The 21,455-nt window shown below is 37.7% G+C and overlaps 1 protein-coding gene across 4 annotated transcripts in view; it reads left to right on the plus strand.

Annotated features, from left to right (window-relative positions):
- CALCR (calcitonin receptor) overlaps positions 1–21,455 on the plus strand; it is a 261,199-nt gene that overhangs the window by 146,327 nt on the left and 93,417 nt on the right. For all 4 annotated transcript variants that reach the window (XM_074945913.1, XM_074945912.1, XM_074945915.1 and 1 more), the window contains exons 4-6: positions 2,600–2,710; positions 14,060–14,172; positions 18,142–18,233. In XM_074945913.1, the coding sequence (XP_074802014.1) occupies positions 2,600–2,710; positions 14,060–14,172; positions 18,142–18,233 (316 nt within the window). The remainder of the gene's footprint in view (positions 1–2,599; positions 2,711–14,059; positions 14,173–18,141; positions 18,234–21,455) is intronic.

Consider the following 21,455-nt stretch of genomic DNA (forward strand, 5'->3'; position numbering starts at 1 on the left):
TATTATTCCTGGTCCAGTTATAATTCATTATTCTCTTCTGATTGTCACTTTTCTATTTTATCACTTAGATGTGCATATCTGATATGTCCAGTGAAAAAAAATTGTCTTGTTGTTTTCCTTGAAGGAAAGGCTGCATGGTGTATTGAAAAACATCAATGTTTTTTTTTTTTCATTTCAAGGCATGACAAATGTTTTAAAAATTAAAATCAAAGCCTCCTATACAGCCCAGACTGCAGTGCCTTTCAGAAATGTGTTTGAATTGCACTTTGCTTTTGCTATTTTTCTCTGCTTTTGATTTTACCAACTAATTCCTCAAGCTCATGCAAATATATTTCAAACCCTTGGAGAAGGGCAGTCAAGTGCTTTACAGAAGGAAACATAACTAACTGAGGGTATGTACTTCTATCCCACACTGAGGTAACATCATGGTTTGTTAATAACCTGAACAAGTAGTTCATTATCAACACAGATGTGCTGGAGAAAAATAAAAATACATGGATTCTTAGATAATAAGAAAACAAGTGATCCTAAAAAGAAAAATTGCACGGTAAATTTCAGCTGAAAAATTAAATTTGAAAGCGTCCATTTTTAGACAACAGATCTACTGACTTAAAATATCAACTATGGGTATAGTTTCTTCAGTAGCTCAGTCATCTGTTAAAATCTTTTTCCATCTGTTATAAATGCTGTCACTTTCTTTAAGAAGATTTGCTTCCATTGGGAGAGAGATTCAAATGCACAATCACAATTAGACGCCCAAATCCCATTAATTTCTAGTGTCGGTTAGGAGCCTAACTGCCATTTGTGCCTTTCAAAATCTCCCCCATCAACCATCAAAGGATTTTGAAAATTCATGTTACCCCCGATCATCACAGTCAATGACTCCATGTCCATTGACTTCAGTAGGTGTTGGAGGGGGCCATGGCAGTGAATGCTCTTTCTCCTGCGTAATCTGATTTTAAAATTAAAAATACTTCCAAAACTTAGATTTTTAATTGCATTTGTTTCTAAACCTGCAGCTAGTGGCAGATTTATGTCACAGCATTCAAAACTGTGGTGTCATTTGTTACGCTATCAATCTGTGAACTCAGTGTAACAGGCTGTAAACTAGTTCTGATTTAACAATTAGAAGAGGGAAGTCAGGACTCAGTTGTGCCCAGACCAGAGTGAGTAGATAAGTATGGTGGGGAAAAGGGCTAAGGAATCTTCCCCACCCACTTCTGCTCCATTTCAGGGGCTGGGCATGACCCCATTAGGGAGCTTAGGCAGTGCTACCTCCTTATGCGCTAACAAGTGGTACTTGCCCAAGATAGGATTATAGCTCGGCTCTCCCAGGACTGCATCAAGCAGTGGGGTTAGCCTGACATGGGGAGGAATGTGTAATGCAGCAGAGGAAGGGTGGCAGAGCTGTAATCTGCATCCCCCAGGATCATTTGGGAGGAAATCTGAATAAGGCATCGCTCCTGCACTGCACACAAGGGCAGGGGTTTGCCTATATGCATCATATTGCAGGACCTGGGTCTATGTCTGCAACCTCTGCATCATGGGTAGGGCATCTGTTTTTTCTGAATTTATTAATTTCTTGGGGGGTGTGTGTATTTTTAGCAATTTTTGAATTGTATGTAGATGTCCAAAAATTGGAGGGTGGGGGATGTTCAGGACTTTCTCTTTACATATATTGTCATGAATAATCTCTTTAATGTTCCTTAGTGTGCTTTAAAGTACTATTGTTTCAAACAGCACTACAGTAAAGTGCACTAGGGAATCTTTAGTGTACACCTGCAGGGTCTACACAGACCAATTCATGCACCCCACATTAATGTGCTTTAGAAGTCACACCCTGGTAGTCCACATTACAGCAATAATGCAAACAGATGGACATTGTACCAAAAGGACTGAAGGTAAAAATGCAAACACATTACAGCTCTATGTAGACAAGCCCTTAGATACCATTTCTGGTGTTTTTTCCGGTGTTTATTGGCTAAGTACCAATTTTATTTTCTGTTTGCTTGTTTGTATTGGAGCTTTTATTGATGTCTGTTGGTTAAAACCTAAGATCAGAAGCCCTAATCATGGGCTCTGACATAAAAGCCACAGTTTTTCCATTAGTGTTTAATATAGAAACCTGCATATTCAAAAGTGGCCTTTAACTGGGCATGCCTCTAAATTTTTAAGTTTCCAGCTTTACACAATCAAGGCCTGATTTTCAAAGGTGTTGAAAAACTGAAGGTACATGTACTACGCATGTGTCTAAATCCCCAAATCAGTTAAGCACTTTAGCATGTGTTTAAATGCTTTGCTGAATATGAATGGATTGCTGAACTGGGACTTCTGGTTTTGCGGGATAAGGCCCTATATTGGAAGTTCTTTTCAATTGGCGTAAAAAGCATCACTTTTCAACAAGAAGGACACCACCAGCAATGGCAGTCAGACATTAAGACTTACATTTGAATGCAATTCAATGTGTAGCAATAATTTTATTTTGCTGCATGAAGAACTCTGTACTGTGCAACAAGTGGACAGTGGAGGAATAGAACAGAGTGGGTTAAGTGTGATCAATTTTTTAAAATGAATTATCACATTCTTCCTAAATGACTAGGTCTGTTCTGCAACCGAACTTGGGATGGATGGTTGTGCTGGGATGACACACCTGCTGGAAGAGTCACTGCTCAGAATTGTCCAGATTATTTTCCAGACTTTGATCCAACTGGTAGAGTATTTCCTTTCATCTTTTATCTTTAGTAAGGAAGTCTTTGGAGTCTTCATGTTGTTGAAAATACACATGTTTCTAATGGTTTTTACAGCATTGTGAAATCTCAGAGACTCTTAAATGAAAATGTACCCAGTTCTATAATCATCTCAGGGTGTTTTCTTACTCTTAAGTTATAGCATACATTCATTTCACTTATAGAACATGTTCGTTGGATATCTCTGAAATCAATTATATGAAAGTTTTGCTGGATAATTTTAATATCTGCCTGCAGTTATAGTTATCCCATTTTAGATACTCTGAGCTGAGCAGCAGATGTTAAGTCTAGTGCTGTTGTCTTCATAAAATAAATATTTCTGGGTATTCCTTTCTACATTTTCTACTGGCAAAGACAGTTTTACAAAGCCTGTGGAAGAACAGAATCAGAATCAACTTTTATTATACTACAGAGTCCTAGTGCAGATTGTTTGGTGAATTATTCATAGAAATAACTTGTAGCCAAAGAGATTGAGAGAATGTGTGGTTCCAAAACATTTTTGAGAGGTTTCAGTAGAAAATAGAAACATTGATAAATATATAAGTGTGGGAGGATATCTGATCTAAGCAATGAATGTGTAACTAGGAATTTAGATAAGGGTTCAGCTCCACTAATTTGGCATTATTTGAAGGAAGACACAATTTTGTTCTAAATTCTAATGATATTTAACCAGAAGAATTACTTTATGCCTCGTAGTGCTATGGAACTTTGGATAACCCTCCGGCAAAGTGTGCCATTCACGGATTAAAAAATAATGTGAACAAACATTTTATTAGCTGTATAATTCTAAATATTAACAGTCATATAATGAGGCTTCAGCAATATTTACTCTAGTAAGTATCATTTGAATGTAAATGAATAGACTAATACATACTAAAAAATTAATGCCTTAAATCCCCAGTGCTACTGCCTGGAGCCAGAATTAGTTCTTTATTACATGCAGTGAATTTATTGCACATTTAGAAACATAAGAAATACCACCCTGGGTCAGACTCAAGGTCCACTGATTATTATTTATTTGTATTATCAGGCTGCATTGGAGCCCCAGTCAGGGACCAAGGCCCAACCTTGTTAGGTGCTGTACAAACACACACAAAAAGACAGTCCCTGACCCAGAGAGTTTACAATCCAAGTCCACTATGCTGTCTCTGACAGTTGCCAGCATCAGATGTTTTGGAGGAAGGTGTAAGAACCCTGTGCAGGTAGAGCTGAGATAATCTGCCCCCCACCACCCACATTAGGTCTCATCTTGGTCTCTACTCGTTAAAGATTGGGTTAATCCTGAAGTTCAAGGTTTAATAACCCTTTCAAAATTATTGCAATTAATTATGATAACTCTGGATATTCTTGATATCCATATAACTATCAAACCCCTTTTTGAGTCTTGTTCAGATTTAAGTTTCAATGACTTCTTGGGGTAATGAGTTCCACAGTTTAACCACACATTGAGTGGAAAAATATTTCCTTTTATTGGTTTTGAATTTCCCACCTTTTAATTTCAGTGAATGTCCCCTTTTTATCAAACAGTCAACAGAAGTTCCCAATCTAGCTTCTCTAGGCAATTCATCATTTATATTCTTTTTACCATGTCCCCTCTTATTCATCTCCGTTCTAAGGTAAACACGCTAATTTTTTCAATCTCATTTTTAGGGAATGGGATGAAATCCAATATTTTCCTCTTGAAAAAAATCAGCATTTTGGCACAGTTGCCTTGAGAAGAATTTATTCAGAGATTCCAGTCAGGATAGGTGAATGCCTTCTGCCTAATTTTGAACCCCGTTGCACCTCATTGTTTAACCAGTCAGTATACTTAAGCTCATTTCCAGCTGTGCTACAACTGACTGATTTGGAACTCCATCAGACACAGAATTCCAGAGCTTAAAAGCATAGTTGCAGAATATAAACTTATCTCACATGGTTCATCGCTATTTACACAACACCCTTCTCCTGTAATTTTAATTATAAATTTAATCTTGTGGGAGGTCTATGTTTTTTGTTGAAGGTGCTTGTCAGAAAGAACAGTTGTCACTTGTTCTTCATTTACATTTTGATATTGCCCCTGTACATAACATTTTAATTTTGAAGTGTAGCTGCTACAGTAATATTTCTATTGTAATCATCTTCAGTAAAAAAATTCTTCTCTCCCCCCCCCCCCGCACCCTCCGATTATTATATGGTCAGCAGCTGCAATTTCAATTCCTTTTCCTTTTTGTAATTATCACATTTTCTTAAAAGAAGAACTGTCATGCATCATGAATCCCTTTGATCAAGAAGATTCATTTTTGTGCCACAACCATTAGATTTTCTTTTGACACTTTCCACCCCCAAATACATGCTCCATTTACTAAGAGTCTGCTGTTACCATTGCTTCCATGGTTTTTATGGGAAACCAACAAAAAACAATCCTGTTTCATCTCTATTCCATATGCTCTTGGACTGATAGCAAAAACAGATCTTGGACAGTTTAGAATTCACAAAAGTCTCCCCATAGACATCAACAGCCTCATCACACTGTATTTGGATGATTATAGAGTAACACTTTTTCCAGCTCTCAAGCCATCTGTTGCTAGTTTGAAAATCATGCTTTCCCACCTGGTTTGCTGTCTCCAATGTCTTGTTTTGTACTTATGGTCCCTGTTACAACAACATTATTCTATCTAATAGTTTAAACCACTCATATAGACATGGCTACATTCAGTCACAACGAGTAGTACTTTACTCCACAATTTGTCCCTTTGATTTCAGTGGAGCACCTGGCACAATAAGGTACTAATCAACATGAATAAAAGGGGCAGAATTCGGCCAACACTGTTTCAGTGCTATGAAGAAGGATGTTGATAAATTGCAGAGGGCTCAAAGAAAAGCTATGAGAATGATTAAAGGATTAGAAGACCCCCTGTACAGTCATAGACTCAAAGAGCTCAATCTATATAGCTTAACAAAGAGACTGTTAAGGGATGACTTGATTACAAGCTATAAGTATCTACATGGGGAACAATATTTAATAATGGACTCTTCAGTCTAGCTGAGAAAGGTATAACACAATCCAATGGCTGGAAGCTGAAGCTTGACAAATTGAGGCTGGAAATAAGGCATACATTTTTAAAGGTGAGAGTAATTCACCATTGGAAAAATTTACCAAGGGTTATGGTGGATTCATCACGGACAATTTTTAAATCAAGGTGGGATGTTTTTCTAAAAGATATGCTCTCTGAATTATTTTGGGGAGTTCTATGGTCTGTGTTATAGAGGAGGTCACACTAGATGATGACAATGGTCCCTTCGGACCTAAGAATCTCTGAATTATAGTAATTTTAGTGTCTGTTGTTAGCATAATGAACAGCTTCTAATTAGTGGGATCTGTTTACAACTACAAGGGGGGAAACCCCTCTTTTGCAATTTTCCTGCTAATCTTACTGCTGTAATGTTCATGAATGACACTTATTGTCTTTCATATTCCACACTTTTCATTTAGCATCTTTCTCTGCTCCTTTGTTAGCTCGTTAGTCTGCATCTTCGTCAATTGCCACTGTTTCCCTGACACAGTGACCAGTTCATCTTCTTTGTTCATCTTCTTTCGGCTCAGCTGGAGTAACTTTCCTCCTATCAGGTACCACAGAATAATTTACAGATGCTGCACAAGCCAGCATGTGGTCAGAAGTTTGTTTCACAGGTGGCTGCTCTTGACATGAGGAATTAAAAACGTATGAGGGAGACAGGAAGTCTTGTGGTGACTAGAATCTTGCAACTGCTAAGGGAGGGAACTGGAGGGGACAAAAGCACAGGTTGAACTGTACTGATAAATTGTGTTCAGGTTTGAATTGCAAGTAATTACTTGCAACAAGGATTTGTTACTGGTCAATACAATGCACTACATTTTCAGATTTTTGTTGAGGAAAAAAGAAGTCTTCCTAGTGAATAACAGTTTTACTGGGAAAAAACAGCAACATAGTCAAATTTTCCTTTCTTTAAGGCTCCAATCCCGCAAACCACTTAAGCATGTGCTTCCCTTTAAGCACATGTGGAATCCCATTGACTTCAAAAAGCATGGTCTTTAGTGCTTTGCTGGATTGGGGCTTCAGGGAGGTTTGCAATGTATCATATAATAAATCACTGACAACTAAGTTACCTCAGGTTCCTTAATTTTCTTCTTGCCTAACATCCATGTGCAGCTTTGAATACTAGGACAAACAATCCAAGAATAAAATATGCTGTGTAGCTTTCTTTTTGGACTTTGCTACTTTCTGCATTCATAATTTGAAAAATGAAATAGGATCTGGTGATCATACATAGTCTGACCATAAGCATTTTGGTCATCCGCTTCTGTGTACATTATATACACGAGCTACTCAAATCCAACTTCACAGTGACACTTAACTAGACTTAGCAGGATTCGATTTTTATCGGTAAATGTCGATAAATGTCAGTTTCACCATACACACACAAAATGACAAAAAATATTTCCATCAATATTAACAGAAATGTACAGATTGGTAAAGTAAGAAAAATGCTGTTTGAGAACTTCTTAGAGTTTGATTTAAGGATAAAATTTTGACGTGATTTTGACAGTTTGTGATTTAACATTTATAAAGCTTTAGTTTTTTGAATCTCACCATCCACTGTCATTAGATTATTATTGTCTGACTTCCCGTAATTTCCTGCAACTGTGAAAATTTAAATCAAGAACAATACAAAAAATGCTTAAACCCATAATTTTGCACAAGTGTGGAAAATGTAACTAGATAAAAATTAAAAAATGCTTAAAAATTAACACTGATATTTTCTGTTGAAACTATTAAAAAAAAAACAACAACAAATTGTGCCAAGCCTACACTTGATGTTGACAGCTAAGGGAAACAGTGTAAAAAACAAATAAGATGAGACCGTACTCTGGAGAGAATGGCCTAGGAACGCACAAAGAGAGCACCAATGTACCCCGACATTCAGTTGATTATTTTTCTGCCACAGTCTCAGCTCGTGTAAATTGATATAGTTCCATTTGTTTCAGTAAAGCTATGCCAGTTTACAGCAGCTGAGAATGTGCTTCATAGATTTTAAATCCAGAAGGGATCATTATGATCATTTAGTCTGACCAATCTCCTACAGTTTTCTGTATCTCCTTCCCCATGACACTACTCATTTCCTTTGCTCTTTACTGGACATATTTTTTTAAAAAATATCCAAGCCTCTATAAACTCTTTCAATTCTGCCCTGCTCAGTACAAAATTACTTCTTCTTATTGCAATCTCTTTCTCACATGGAACATTTTGTGCAAAATGATAATCCTTGAATACTGCACGCAGTTCTGGTTGCCCCCATCTCAAAAAAGATATATTAGAATTGGGAAAAGTGCAGAGAAGGGCAAAAAAATGATTAGGTAGATGGAATAGCTTCCATACAAGGAGAGAATAAAAAGACTGGGACTGTTTAGTTTAAAGAAAAGAGACGACTAAGGGGGGATATGAGAGAGGGCTATAAAAGCAGAAAGTGAATAAGGACATGTTATTTACCCCTTTACGTAACGCAAGAACCAGGGTCCACATAATGAAATTAATAGGCAGCAGGTTTAAAACAAACGTAAGGAAGTACTTCTTCACACAATGCACAGTCAACCTGTGGGACTTGTTGCCATGGGATGTTGTGAAGGCCAAGTATAACGGGGTCCAAAAAAAGAATTAGATGAGTTCACGGAGATTAGGTCCATTAATGGCTATTAGCCAAGATAGCCAGGGGTGCAACCCCATGCTCTGCGTGTCCCTAAACCTCTGTCTGCCAGAACTGGGATTGGATGACAAGAGATGGATCACTGGATAATTTCCCTGTTTTCTTCATTCCCTCTGAAGCATCTGGCACTGGCCACTGTTGGAAGACAGCATACTAGCCTAGGTAGACCATTGGTAGGACTCACTATGGCCATTCTTATGTTCTTACAAAGCAGTCTGTCAGGAAAACATCCTGAGACAAATTGATCATTGTTTCAACTCCACTAACTACAATAGCTGCATTGGCTCATCCCCTATATCTTGGAGTAGTGCTTTCTAAAGTGCTGTGTTTTTGGTTGATATTTTTAGGTGCAAATTTTTTATGCATTGGGTCGGATTAGTCCTTTGTGTAATCCTTTTCGAATCAGTGGAGTCAAAACAGGAATGAATGTGGTCTATTATGTAGATTTGTACTATTGGTAACAGAAGTGCTAATAAGGTAAAAGACCAAATATATCACTAGCATAATTGACTGATGTTAATGGCTTACACCAGGAAGGAATTTGGCCCAATTTTATCACATAAGAAATACAGGAAACTGCCCGTGCAAAGTACATTATGACATCTATCATTTATAACATGTTGCAAAATTAGTTTTGTGTATTTGAAAAAGTCTTTTTTCTTGACAAGCAGAATATTTTCTCCCCACCCATCTGTAGCAAGACTGCTTCTTTATCCTTTTTTAGCTTGTCTGAATTGTACAGAATAGTACACGAGTTGTGTGTATATAAAATTCATCAACTTAATTTGGCTTGGATATCTGCAGGCTGTTTCCCTGTTAAAAAATAAAGTTAAAAAATAATATGTTAAAAAAACAAAACCTGCCCTAGCGGTTAGGAAGTCTGTCTGGTTGAAGCAGGCAAGCATCTCCCAGAACCAAGTGTGTGCTTGCTTATCTTTACAAGCCTGTTTGGACACAAGGTACCATTTGATCATGCATTTTGTTGGTTTTGTTTCTGTCTTTGATTTCGTTTAATAAATCAGTCATTTTTCACTATCAAGATGAACTCTTGGAGTAAAGTTTAAAAGAGTGCAGCAAAATATCACATTTACCCGTAAGCAGCTAACTTATTAGGGCTCTGCATCCTCTTATATCAGGCCTCTATTTGGCTTAATGAGTAAAGTTTAAATGCCATATCTATGTTACCGTAGTCCAAATATGGAAGGACAGCCTCAGTTTATATACATTTTGAGGTGACATCATTCTGTTCAGGGTTAAATTTAAAAAAAAAATAAATCTGTTGTTCCAGTTTAAATCTCTGTCCACTCACCCTCAAGTCCTTCAGGGTCTTTTCTTTTCCTCCTCTCTCTCCTGTGCACTTCTGTTCCTCTTTTCATCCTGATGGACAGTTATAGTTTTGAATTAATTATTTATTTCCCCAAGGTACATAATATGCTTATATTATATATATTTTGGCTTAGCTTCTCGTGGACTTTTCTGATTTTTTTTTATTATGATGACAACATTGGAGTTGAAGCTTTATATGGGCTTCTGTGTGATATAAACATTTATCTGTTAGTTGAAATATTTTCTCTATAAATAATTTATTGGTGGAAGTACATAAATCAGATGCTCTGTAGGGATATCAGCTATTCATACATCTGTGGGGTGTGTAGAGTCAGTGAGGCAAAGCATGCATCACTTCTATCCAGAGAATGGCAAAAACAATCCAACTACTAGCATTTGCTGACATAAAAGAAAATGTTTAGTAGCAACAATCAAAAAATGTAAAAGCTCACAGAAGTCTGTTATCAGTGGAGTTGATCTAATAGTGAAAAAGCTGATCATTGAATAAAACTATCAAGTTTGTTTCACAGGGACTCATGGGGCAATATATTTGTGACATGAAAATGACTTCTGGCTTACTCGTGAAAATGGTTATGAATCCTAAAAGCTTCATTAATTTTAGCATGAATGATTTTTCATACAAAACTATGTATCTGATTGTTTATTGCTCCTTGTTAACTTGTTTAAAATGTTTCAGTTCTCCAGTCCCAGAATATGAATGATGAACAGTCCAAATGAACAGTTCACAATCAAAACGTCATATTTGCAATAATTCATATCATTTGAATGCTCCAAAGGCCGCCACTTTTGTTTCCCCCTGTTGATACACAGATATAAATCTTGTCCTTCCATCACACATTATTTTATTATTTTCAAAGCCCTCTGTTACTAGTACTTGTGTTGATTCAAAAAAGAAAAGACTAAGTATCCTGACCTCATAGCCCAATGCCTGCTCTAGGACCGCTCTAGTCACATTGCCTTAAAAACAGCCAGCAGAACATCTCAAAGCAAAGCCTGGGTTAAATGGCCGCTACTTCATTTAAATCCAGAATAGTAGGTTTAAAACAGAAATCAAATGTTTTTACTGTGAGAGTCAGTATAGTGGGCATTGGGAAAGAGCACGATGCCCCAGGATGAGGCACCTGATTTATCATATAGGGGTGGGAGGCAACTCATATAAAACTGCTTCAAATGCTAATCTTCCCTAACATATTTGTTCTCTATAAATATATCAGAGGGATAAATACCAGAGAGGGAGAGGAATTATTTAAGCTCAGTACCAATGTGGACACAAGAACAAATGGATATAAACTGGCCATCGGGAAGTTTAGACTTGAAATTAGACGAAGGTTTCTAACCATCAGAGGAGTGAAGTTCTGGAATAGCCTTCCAAGGAAAGCAGTGGGGGCAAAAGACCTATCTGGCTTCAAGATTAAACTCAACAAGTGTATGGAGGAGAAGGTATGATGGGATAACATGATTTTGGCAATTAATTGATCTTTAACTATTCATGTCAAATAGGCCCAATGGCCTGTGATGGGATGTTAGATGGGGTGAGATCTGAGTTACTACAGAGAATTCTTTCCTGGGTATCTGGCTGGTGAATCTTGCCCACATGCTAAGGGTTCAGCTGATCACCATATTTGGGGTCGGGAAGGAATTTTCCTCCAGGGCAGATTGGAAGAGGCCCTGGGGGTTTTTCGCCTTCCTCTGTAGCATGGGGCACGGGTCATTTACTGGAGGATTCTCTGCACCTTGAAGTCTTTAAACCATGATTTGAGGACTTCAATAACTCAGACATAGGTGAGAGGTTTATTGCAGGTGTGGGTGGGTGGAGATTCTGTGGCCTTCATTGTGCAGGAGGTCAGACTAGATGATCATAATGGTCCCTTCTGACCTTAATATCTATGAGTCTATGATCCGACTACCACATCTCAGGTTTGTCACAGGCAGATGAGCTCCAAACCTGCTAGCCTGTCGCTAATTATTTATAAACCGCCAACATCAGAGAGTGTTGCTAAAGAAAATTGCCCCTTGACTGATGATCTTTGCTCCCTGCCTGGGAGTCAAACTTACTAAATGACTTATCGGAAAAAGAGACACACTGATCAACACACTAACATCACACACTGCACTTTCTGATGAGGGAGAGTGAATGAGAGAAATCAGAGGGCAGTAAGGGGATAGAGGAAAAAGCCACCAAACCAGGATCAACTATGTTTTTCTGGGCTAAATGGAAAGTACTAGATGGAAGATTACCCTCTGAACCTCAGAGCACAACTCAGACATCAGAGTACAGAGATGGATGTTAGGAATGTTATGATCCATAGCATATCAGCAAAGCTTTATACAGTGTGCAGTACCATAGAATAGTAGGTAAAACTCTGTACATTGTGTTCTGTAGTATAGTAACCGTTAATCTCTATTTATGACTGAAACTCATTCCAGCTTTAGATAATATCTGGCAATGAGTACAATGGGAAAGATGCTATGAATGCAGTTGAAGATTATCTAAGTTAAATGGATGGGAGGCTGAGATAATGTGTACTTTTCCTCTCTGTATGGCCTGTGCACGTACTGATTTTATACAGTAGGTCCCCAGAGCTGTTGATCTGAAACGCGCAGCTATTTCAAGAGTGTTCTTTTTTGAAGCATGTAAAATGTACTATTTCCAAGTCTTCCAACTATTTCTAAATCATGCATGTGTCTGGTCATAGAAGGATAACACGCTCTATATAAATCTTTGTCTTGTCGGTGCATTCACTTGCTTTTTTCATTAGTATGTGGGGAAGGATAAATCTTAAGAATTAAAATAAATCACACAATATCAGAATTCAAGAAGAAAATTAATGCACAGAGTGAACAAAGTATGTATATGTGCAAATATTATTAATCTGTTCTGTAAAACTGTATTGATCGGAAATGTTGCTGATATGGCTATTGATCTAATACAACTACAAAGTTAGACGAGGTGAAAATTAAAATAACTTTTATGTTATTTTAAAAGAGTTCACCTCAGTCCCAGAAAACACCAGTCGTTCACAGCTATGGCCCAAATCTGCAGTTCTTGCTCAACCAGGCTTTCCATTGAGTCCCAGGTGAGTGAGGATTGAATATGGATGGCAGGATTTGGCCCAGATGTTGACATGTAATTCTCTGTATAGCACATTTTTACAAAACAATGCTGGACAGGGGTGCTGGAACAATTTTTCTAATGGGGATGCTGAAAGCCATTGAATCAAACTGTGAATCCTATATGTAATGGAAACCACTTCAAGCCAAGGCTATGATGCTGGAGAATCAAGCTGGAGTGCTCAGCACTCAGTAGTTGAGACTATGTACACATGTGGACAGGATCCCTACATGCAGTAAATTAACTAAACAGACACTGCTTGTCACCATTTCAAATGAAACTGAAGGTATGGACTGTTTCCTATAGCGTCTGTCCACCCTAGGTTTTTATAAATCACCAGGATACCTACTTGCTAATTACTAATTACTGAAGTTTTTTCACCAGTGGTGTGACCAATCTTAAAGTCTCAATGCAGGCAAAACTCCCATTGACTTCAGTGAGTTTGGGGCTTAAAGAGAGAGAGTACAGAATTATCTCTCTCACGCGCATGCGCGCGCACACAAACACTGCCAGCACAGTGACTGCATAGCCACTACTGTGGCTCATGGGCTGTGACAGAAGACATTATTTGCTTTGTTCCCACTCCCCATTGCTTTTTTTGCCTGTGTTTTTAGCCATATAGTTTATCAGCCTGCTAGTTCCACCTGTGGCCTCACTGCAGTGCCTTGGAGAGAGGAACTCCGTGTTGATCCATAAATTGCAAGGGGTAAAGATTCCCAGGTATGGCTTCTCCAGAGTCAGATGCCCCTCACTCCCCTTTCTTGAAGCTCTGCTAACTATTTCAGTCCTTTTGTGCCTGTGTAATGGTGTCAGGCTCTTCCCTTAAAGGTCAGGTTTTCAAAAACTCCTTGCACCAACAAACTACATGCAAGCACAGTTGGGCATGAAAACTGAGAATGTGTGAACATACCAGGATGTGCAAAGACAAGGTATGTGTGTGTGTTTGTGAATGAGCATCCAGGTGTGCCGGCATTGTTCAGTTAGCAGGTTTGGGCATTGCTCTCACACACAAACAATTTTCAGCTGCCTTTTCGTATTGAGTTATTGCATAATTTATTGCATCTAAATGAAGCTGGGATTTTTGTAATGTTCATGCACTAAAATAGTAATACTTGCATTTTGTTGACAGAAAGGGCTTCAAAATACTGTGATGAAACAGGAAATTGGTTCCGACATCCAGAGAGCAATCGGACTTGGTCCAACTATACACTGTGTAACTCCTTCACCTCTGAAAAATTGAAGGTAGGCTCTGATTAACATTTCAATATTTTCTGAGACTGATATTGAGCTGGGCCAACAGCACATTATCTGTGATAAATTTATATGATCTAAAGTTTAGCCAGAATATCGCAGATTAGCTGGAGTCTTGACAATGTAAGAGATGATCCAATTACTTGGGGTTTTTTTGTGTACTGCCACTGAGGTATATGTTTTTATCAAGTATTTTAAATTATATATTGGCATGTGAATTCTGTGGGGAAAGGAGGTTGCTTCAGAATAAAAGCTTCTTAGATAATTATTATATTTCAGTGGACTATAGCAATCTTAGGCCCTTATCCTGGAAACCCTTGAATTTAATGTGGCTATTCACATGAGCACATTCATTTGTATCGGTCTTTGCTGAAAGAGCAAACCCCCTGCAAGCCATGAATCAATGTGTTACTGTTGCTCTCTCCAAGAGATCATAGAGACACAGTAGATTCACTGTGCTTTTAATGTTTCATTTGAAGTTACTGTGACAAGCAACTCCAGCTGTTGATGGTATTTCTCCTGGGCTAAATCTTAGCATGACTTTAAAAAAAAAAACCAAAAAAACCCCCCACCTTTTCACAAGTAAAAGTCATTGCCCTGCATTCCAGCCCTTTGAAAATAAGTTGATATAAAGACACTGCTCAGCCAGAAAGTCGTACAAAGCTGCATACACTTAACTTTAAACATGTAACAATTCCACTGAAATCAGTGGCCCTACTTATGTGAGTAAAGTTAAATATGTGCATAAATTGTCTGCAGGATTAGGATGCTAACCTTGAGGAGAGAATTAAGAATACTGAACCAAAGGTGACACAAAAAGAGACAAGGACCAAGAAATGTGAGGAAAAGCTTTAAAAAATATAAACTTAGCGGTGCTTATCAAAATCAACACGTTTCTGAAATCTGAGTGGAGCCCCAGAAAACTTTGATTACAGTAAATAATTTATGACTCCTTGGAATTCGAGAAGGAAAAGAGCCAGACCTTCATTTGTTTTTGTTTTCTAAACAGCTACCTAAATGTCCGGTTATACTTAGTAACGGACCATTCTACAGCGTATTGGAAAGATCTATTGGACTGATCTGAGATGATTTTTCTTTACCATAAAGAACCATCGGTGTAAAATGTGCTAACCTATGTGTGACACAGACAATTATAGTAACAACTATTATAGTAATAGTAACAACTTGAGGTCCCAAAGGCATTGAATAAAAGGACTGTGAAAACGTCATTTTTCTAGATATTAGCACAATACCGACAGGAAAAAATGTAGTTCTGTTATCTATTAAGCATGCCTTCCAGAAGAAGAATTTTGAACATAATTCAGCCAAAGTGCAGATAAAATACAAAGGAAACTTTTGCATATGTTAGGTCTTTCTGTATTTTCCATTTTATTTTTCTGCAGCAGGATCCCATCTCTATAGTTATGCCAAGTTGGCCGCTTACCTTTAATCCATATATTCCTAAACCAAGAGTGTGCTTAATTTATAAACTTCTATCCAGTATATACTGCTAATCTCATTAGTATTGGAATAAGAGGTGTTATTTTCTAAGATTACCTTTAACAAAGTGTTCCTTCCAGTTAAGAAATGTTGAAAAAAGTGACCATCAAAAGTATTTCATTTAGTAGCATTCCATACTGAAGACAAAAAGCTATATACAAAGCTTTATAAATCCTAAGTGGGAGATGAGATAGAACAAGGTGGAGTTTTTAGGAATACAGAGTTACTAGAACAGTTCAACATATGTCCTGATTTAATAGGAGATAACAAATATTCTATATTTGTAGGATATAGCTGTTCATTAGTCTACACTGCAGAGGCTGTTAGAGTTGTGCAGAGACACTATATGATGTATTATTTGACAGTCCAATGCATTCAGATTTGCCTTCATTTTATTTTTAGAAATCTGCATTGAACAAACACACAGTATGCTTTTATGGTGTTATCACAAATGTTATTGCTGACTTTGAGGTAATGTGTTTAAAAATGCCTTCATAGCCCTAAAATGAATGTTTGACAGTTTGAACAGGTTTCAGTCTTTCAGGATAGACACACACAAACATACTTGGTACTTTCATTTGTATGTTAATACCCATAGTTCTTTTCCATTTTATAGCTGGTTCGTAGCAATCTTGGTGTACAAGAGTAACAACAAATCAAAAAGTTTAGGGATGGCTTCTGTGTGAACTAAGTTCTGGCTATGAAGATGTGCTAACTAGGACATGCATAAAAGCAACAGCATAACTTCAGCAAACAGTCAAGGAACGACAAGGAACATACATGAAAAAATAGTATTCTAATCAGATAGTCAAGAAAGTTACCCTGTCCTCGCTCCAGCCTACCCTCGTCTATGTGGAGTTTCTATCATCACCAGAGCAGCTAGCCTAGCATTTGCACTCTCCACCCATATTGTGGCTGATCACTGTGTAGGAACATAAAGAGGTGGAAGGCTCCTTGCACCCTCACTACTGTGTGTGCAGAAACAGTCAAACTCCAGATTATACATTCAAATAGGCTCATATACACTGTGGCCACTATACAATACTCTGGTAGGTACCAATAATCTGACCAATTATATTTACATCCACTTTATGTCCACTAAGATGTCCAGAACTGTGTAAAGTGACTCCAGTGTAAACAAACAAACAAAAAAGACTCCCAGTCCTGCTCCCATTTAAGCCACTGGCAGCAGGACTTGACACCATAACTGTAAAATGGCAAGAGCATTGAGTAGTTTAAAAAAAATACCCCTGCACCGTGAAGAACTAATTTTTCTGCTTTTTTTTAAAATGAAACTGCAAATTGTGTTCATAACTCCCATAAATTTAGAATCACATGCAGCACGACTAAAGAAAGCTGGGTAATTAGAAGCTAGCTAGATGCTAACTGAAGATGAGTGATCGCAAAGTGTTGTTGAAACACCCCTTCTCCCTCAATTCTTCCCACATTGCCAGAAACACAGGAGGCAAAGGGAGGGCAGTGGGGCAGTGATGAATAGGAAAACAATGCCTGAAATGCTGGTATGGTACTTAAGTATTTTGTGGAGGAGGACGTTCCTTTAAAAAGAGTTCATTTAATTATTTAAGACGAAAAAGGGAAACTTCTTGTGTGGAACAAAAGAAGAACTAATGAAGCATCTCCAGACAGAAAGGAAGCCTAGCAGACCAGCTAATAAATGATTTCTCAGAGTATGCTACTAAAATATCAATCCTTTCATTAAAGAAGGTAATAGTGGAGACTTCCCAGCTTCCAGTTTCCAGAAATCATTCTATAGCTCAAGGACACTCAAGGGCTTGGCCAAGAACAAATATGACATTTGAATAATGCAGCATTCTATAGCCAGTGCTGTTGCATGTGATTTTGTTTCAGTAGTAAATTGACAGCAAATGAAACATGAATAAGCCTATTTTATATTTTGGTGATATCGACCAGGTGTCTGTTTTTCCTGCCACTTATAATAGCTTTTGATTGGTGTAACGCCTATTGGCCAGGCAGTTTCACTGGATTTACATCAGTCTGAGAGCAGAATTTGTCCCATGGACTTACTTCTTCGTATTGGTGTAAGTGAGAGGAGACTCAGACATGGGAAGTTTAATTAACACAAATTGTTTCTCCAAAGTATTTTTTGAAGAATGTGCCATGTGTTTTGAGTGGCATTTGCAATATGGATCTGATTTTTTGTTCTAATAAATCTAATTGTTTTCCCTTAAAGTTAATTGGAATTTTGCCATTGCCTTTGGGGGCAGAAGCAGACCCTGCTTGTGAAAAAACACTTAATCTCATCTCCTTACTTTTAGTCATGCCTTTTAATGTATTGTGAATGTTTCAGGAGTATCTCAAATAAGCTTCTAAATCAAAATAAATCAAAATTGTTTGGCTGGTTTTGCAAATTCTTGCGCACAATAAGAATTAAATTGCTCCTTGCGAGTTTTTCACATTTTCTTTTTTTTTTTATTCCAGATGGCATTCATACTTTATTATATGGCTATAGTAGGCCATGCTTTGTCTATAACTTCACTGTTGATTTCCCTGGGGATTTTCTTCTATTTCAAGTAAGTGTTTCTTTCAGCTTCTGCTTTTTTTTCTTCTCTGACATATTACCAAATGCTAGGAGTGTTTGTGGGAATACAGGGGGACTTGACAGTTATGATCACTTCTTATTATTGTTCCTGATAATACGGGAAGAAATTTATATGCCCAGTTCTTGTGCCAAGTAATCTTAAAGTACCTGATCGCAGGAGGATCTCTCCAATGTACAGGGATCTTTCAGTAGTGCATATAGCCTGGATCGTATATCACTATCCTCTCTGTGGTTGGCATCTGAGGTGTGGCCAGTAGAACGGTGGTGTGACTGGGGATTCATTAGGCCTCACTGATTCACCAGTTGCCTATTGACTCTTTGAGTGTGCTGGTAGCTATTGTAATACCAAAGGATCCTACTGGGTTATAATTTGGGGTCCACCATTCTCTGACCTCAGTTGTATAATACTCCTCATCAATTGCTGATCTGGGCCACGGACCAGAAACCCAGTGAACCTGAAACAAATTACATAGGGTGTAATCATCCTCTGAATCCTACTGGAGGTTATAAAGTGAGATCTTGTGGAAGGAGTTTGAAAGGGTCTTGATGTTCATAAAAATATTTGCAACATCTGTATAGCAGCTTAATTAGGACAATAAAATTGTATACTTCACAGTGTAAGTCTGGCATATAGCTTTTTATGAAATATCTCTGTCGAAGTGGCAGAGGTATCTCCCTAGGTTCAATTCTGCTTCAGATATATATTCACAATTTCCATTAACTTCAGTGAGAGTAGTATAGGGCTATTGGAGGACAGAACAGAGCCTGTTGTTTTCAGTAAAGAGAAATGGTAGTCACTAGGGCTGTCAAGTGATTAAAAAAATTAATCATGATTAATCACACGATTAAAAAAATCCATCATGATTAATCAAGCAATTAATCGCACTGTTAAACAATAATAGAATACCATTTATTTAAATATTTTTGGATGTTTTCTACATTTTCAAATATATTGATTTAAATTACAATACAGAATACATTGTGTACAGAGCTCATTTCATATTTTATTTATTTCAAGTATTTGCACTGTAAAAAAACTAAAGAAATAATATTTTTCAATTCACCTAATACAAGTACTGTAGTGCAGTCTCTTTAACATGAAAGTTGAACTTACAAATGTAGAATTATGTAAAAAAAAAACTGCATTCAAAAATAAAACAATGTAAAATTTTAGTCAGCAAGTCCACTCAGTCCTACTTCTTGTTCAGTCAATCGCTCAGACAAACTAGTTTGTTTTCATTTTCAGGAGATAATGCTGCCCTCTTCTTGTTTACAATGTCACCTGAAAGTGAGAACAGGCATTCTCATGGCACTGTTGTAGCCGGCGTTGTAAGATATTTACGTGCCAGATGTGCTAAAGGATTCATATGTCCCTTCATGCTTCAACCACCATTCCAGGGACATGCATCCATGCTGATGACGGGTTCTGCTTGATAACAATCCAAAGCAGTGCGGACCGAAGCATGTTCATTTTCATCATCTGAGTCAGATGCCACCAGCAGAAGGTTGATTTTATTTTTGGTGGTTCGAGTTCTGTAGTTTCCGCATCGGAGTGTTGCTTCTTTAAGACTTCTGAAAGCATGCTCCACACCGCCTCCCTCTCAGATTTTCGAAGGCACTTCAGATTCTTAAACCTTGGGTCGAGTGCTGTAGCTTTCTTTAGAAATCTCACATTGGTACCTTGTTTGCATTTTGTCAAATCTGCAGTGAAAGCGTTCCTAAAATAAACAACATGTGTTGGGTCGTCATCCAAGACTGCTATAACATGAAATATATGGCAGAATGTGGGTAAAACAGAACAGGGGACATACAATTCTCCCCCAAGGAATTCAGTCACAAATTTAATTAACACATTATTTTTTTAATGAGCGTCATCAGCATGGAAGCATGTCCTCTGGAATGGTGGCCGAAGCATGAAGGGACATATGAATCTTTAGCAAATCTGACACGTAAATACCTTGCAATGCCGCTACAAAAATGCCATGCGAATGCCTGTTCTCACTTTCTGGTGACACTGTAAAATAAGAAGAGAGCAGCATTATCTCCTGTAAATGTAAGCAAACTTGTTTGTCTTAATGATTGGCTGAACAATAAGTAGGACTGAATGGACTTGTAGGCTCTGAAGTTTTACATTGTTTTGTTTTTGAGTGCAGTTATGTAACACAAAAAAATCAACATTTCTAAGTTGCACTTTCAGAACAAAGAGATTGCACCACAGCGCTTGTATGAGGTAAATTGAAAAATACTATTTCTTTTGTTTATCATTTTTACAGTGCAAATATTTGTAATCAAAAATAATATACACTTTGATTTCAATTACAACACAGAATACAATATATATGAAAAGGCAGAAAAACATCCAAAATATTTAAGAAATTTAATCGGTATTCTATTGTTTAACAATGTGATTTAAAACTGATTAATCGCGATTCATTTTTTTGAGTTAATCATGTGAGTTAACTGCAATTAGTTGACAGCCCTAGTAGTCACCCTAACTAAAAAACAGCATTTTTAACAGTTTAAGTACCCCAATTTGTTCTTACCTAACTTTTCATTGTATTTAGAGTATCATAGATACCAATGTATGGTAACTCTTGGTCAGTGATGACTTCTTAATGGTGGCTGCTGTGTGTGTGTGTGTGTGTGTGTGTGTGTGTGTGTGAGAGAGAGAGAGAGAGAGAGAGCGCGCGCGCACACGTGAATGCAAATTACAAGGAAAATGTTCAGACATAAAGGTGAATCATTGGGGAAGATCCTCATCTGGGGTAAATCTGCGCTGACGTCACTGAAGCTGTGCTGATTTACACCAGAAGTGTTGTTGTTAAGCAACATTAGTACAGTACTTGCTTTCATCATTCTATAATAAACTAAACCTGCAGCACTGATAGTGCATATTCACAAATATTTTGACGAAACAGAAGGAATGACACAGACAAGTTTTAAAAAAACTTCTGGGGTTAGGGACCAGGTCCACAGCTGATACTATGCCAGTCAACACCAGGTGAGGATCCATCCCCAGAACTCTAACTCACAAATAGGGAAATGTGGACCATCATAGAATATCAGGGTTGGAAGGGACCTCAGGTGGTCATCTCGTCCAACCCCCGCTCAAAGCAGGACCAATCCCCAATTTTTGCCCCAGATCCCTAAATGGCCCCCTCAAGGATTGAACTCTCAACCCTGGGTTTAGCAG

The sequence above is a fragment of the Natator depressus genome, chromosome 2 (genome assembly GCF_965152275.1).
Source record: "Natator depressus isolate rNatDep1 chromosome 2, rNatDep2.hap1, whole genome shotgun sequence".
NCBI lineage: Eukaryota > Metazoa > Chordata > Testudines > Cheloniidae > Natator > Natator depressus.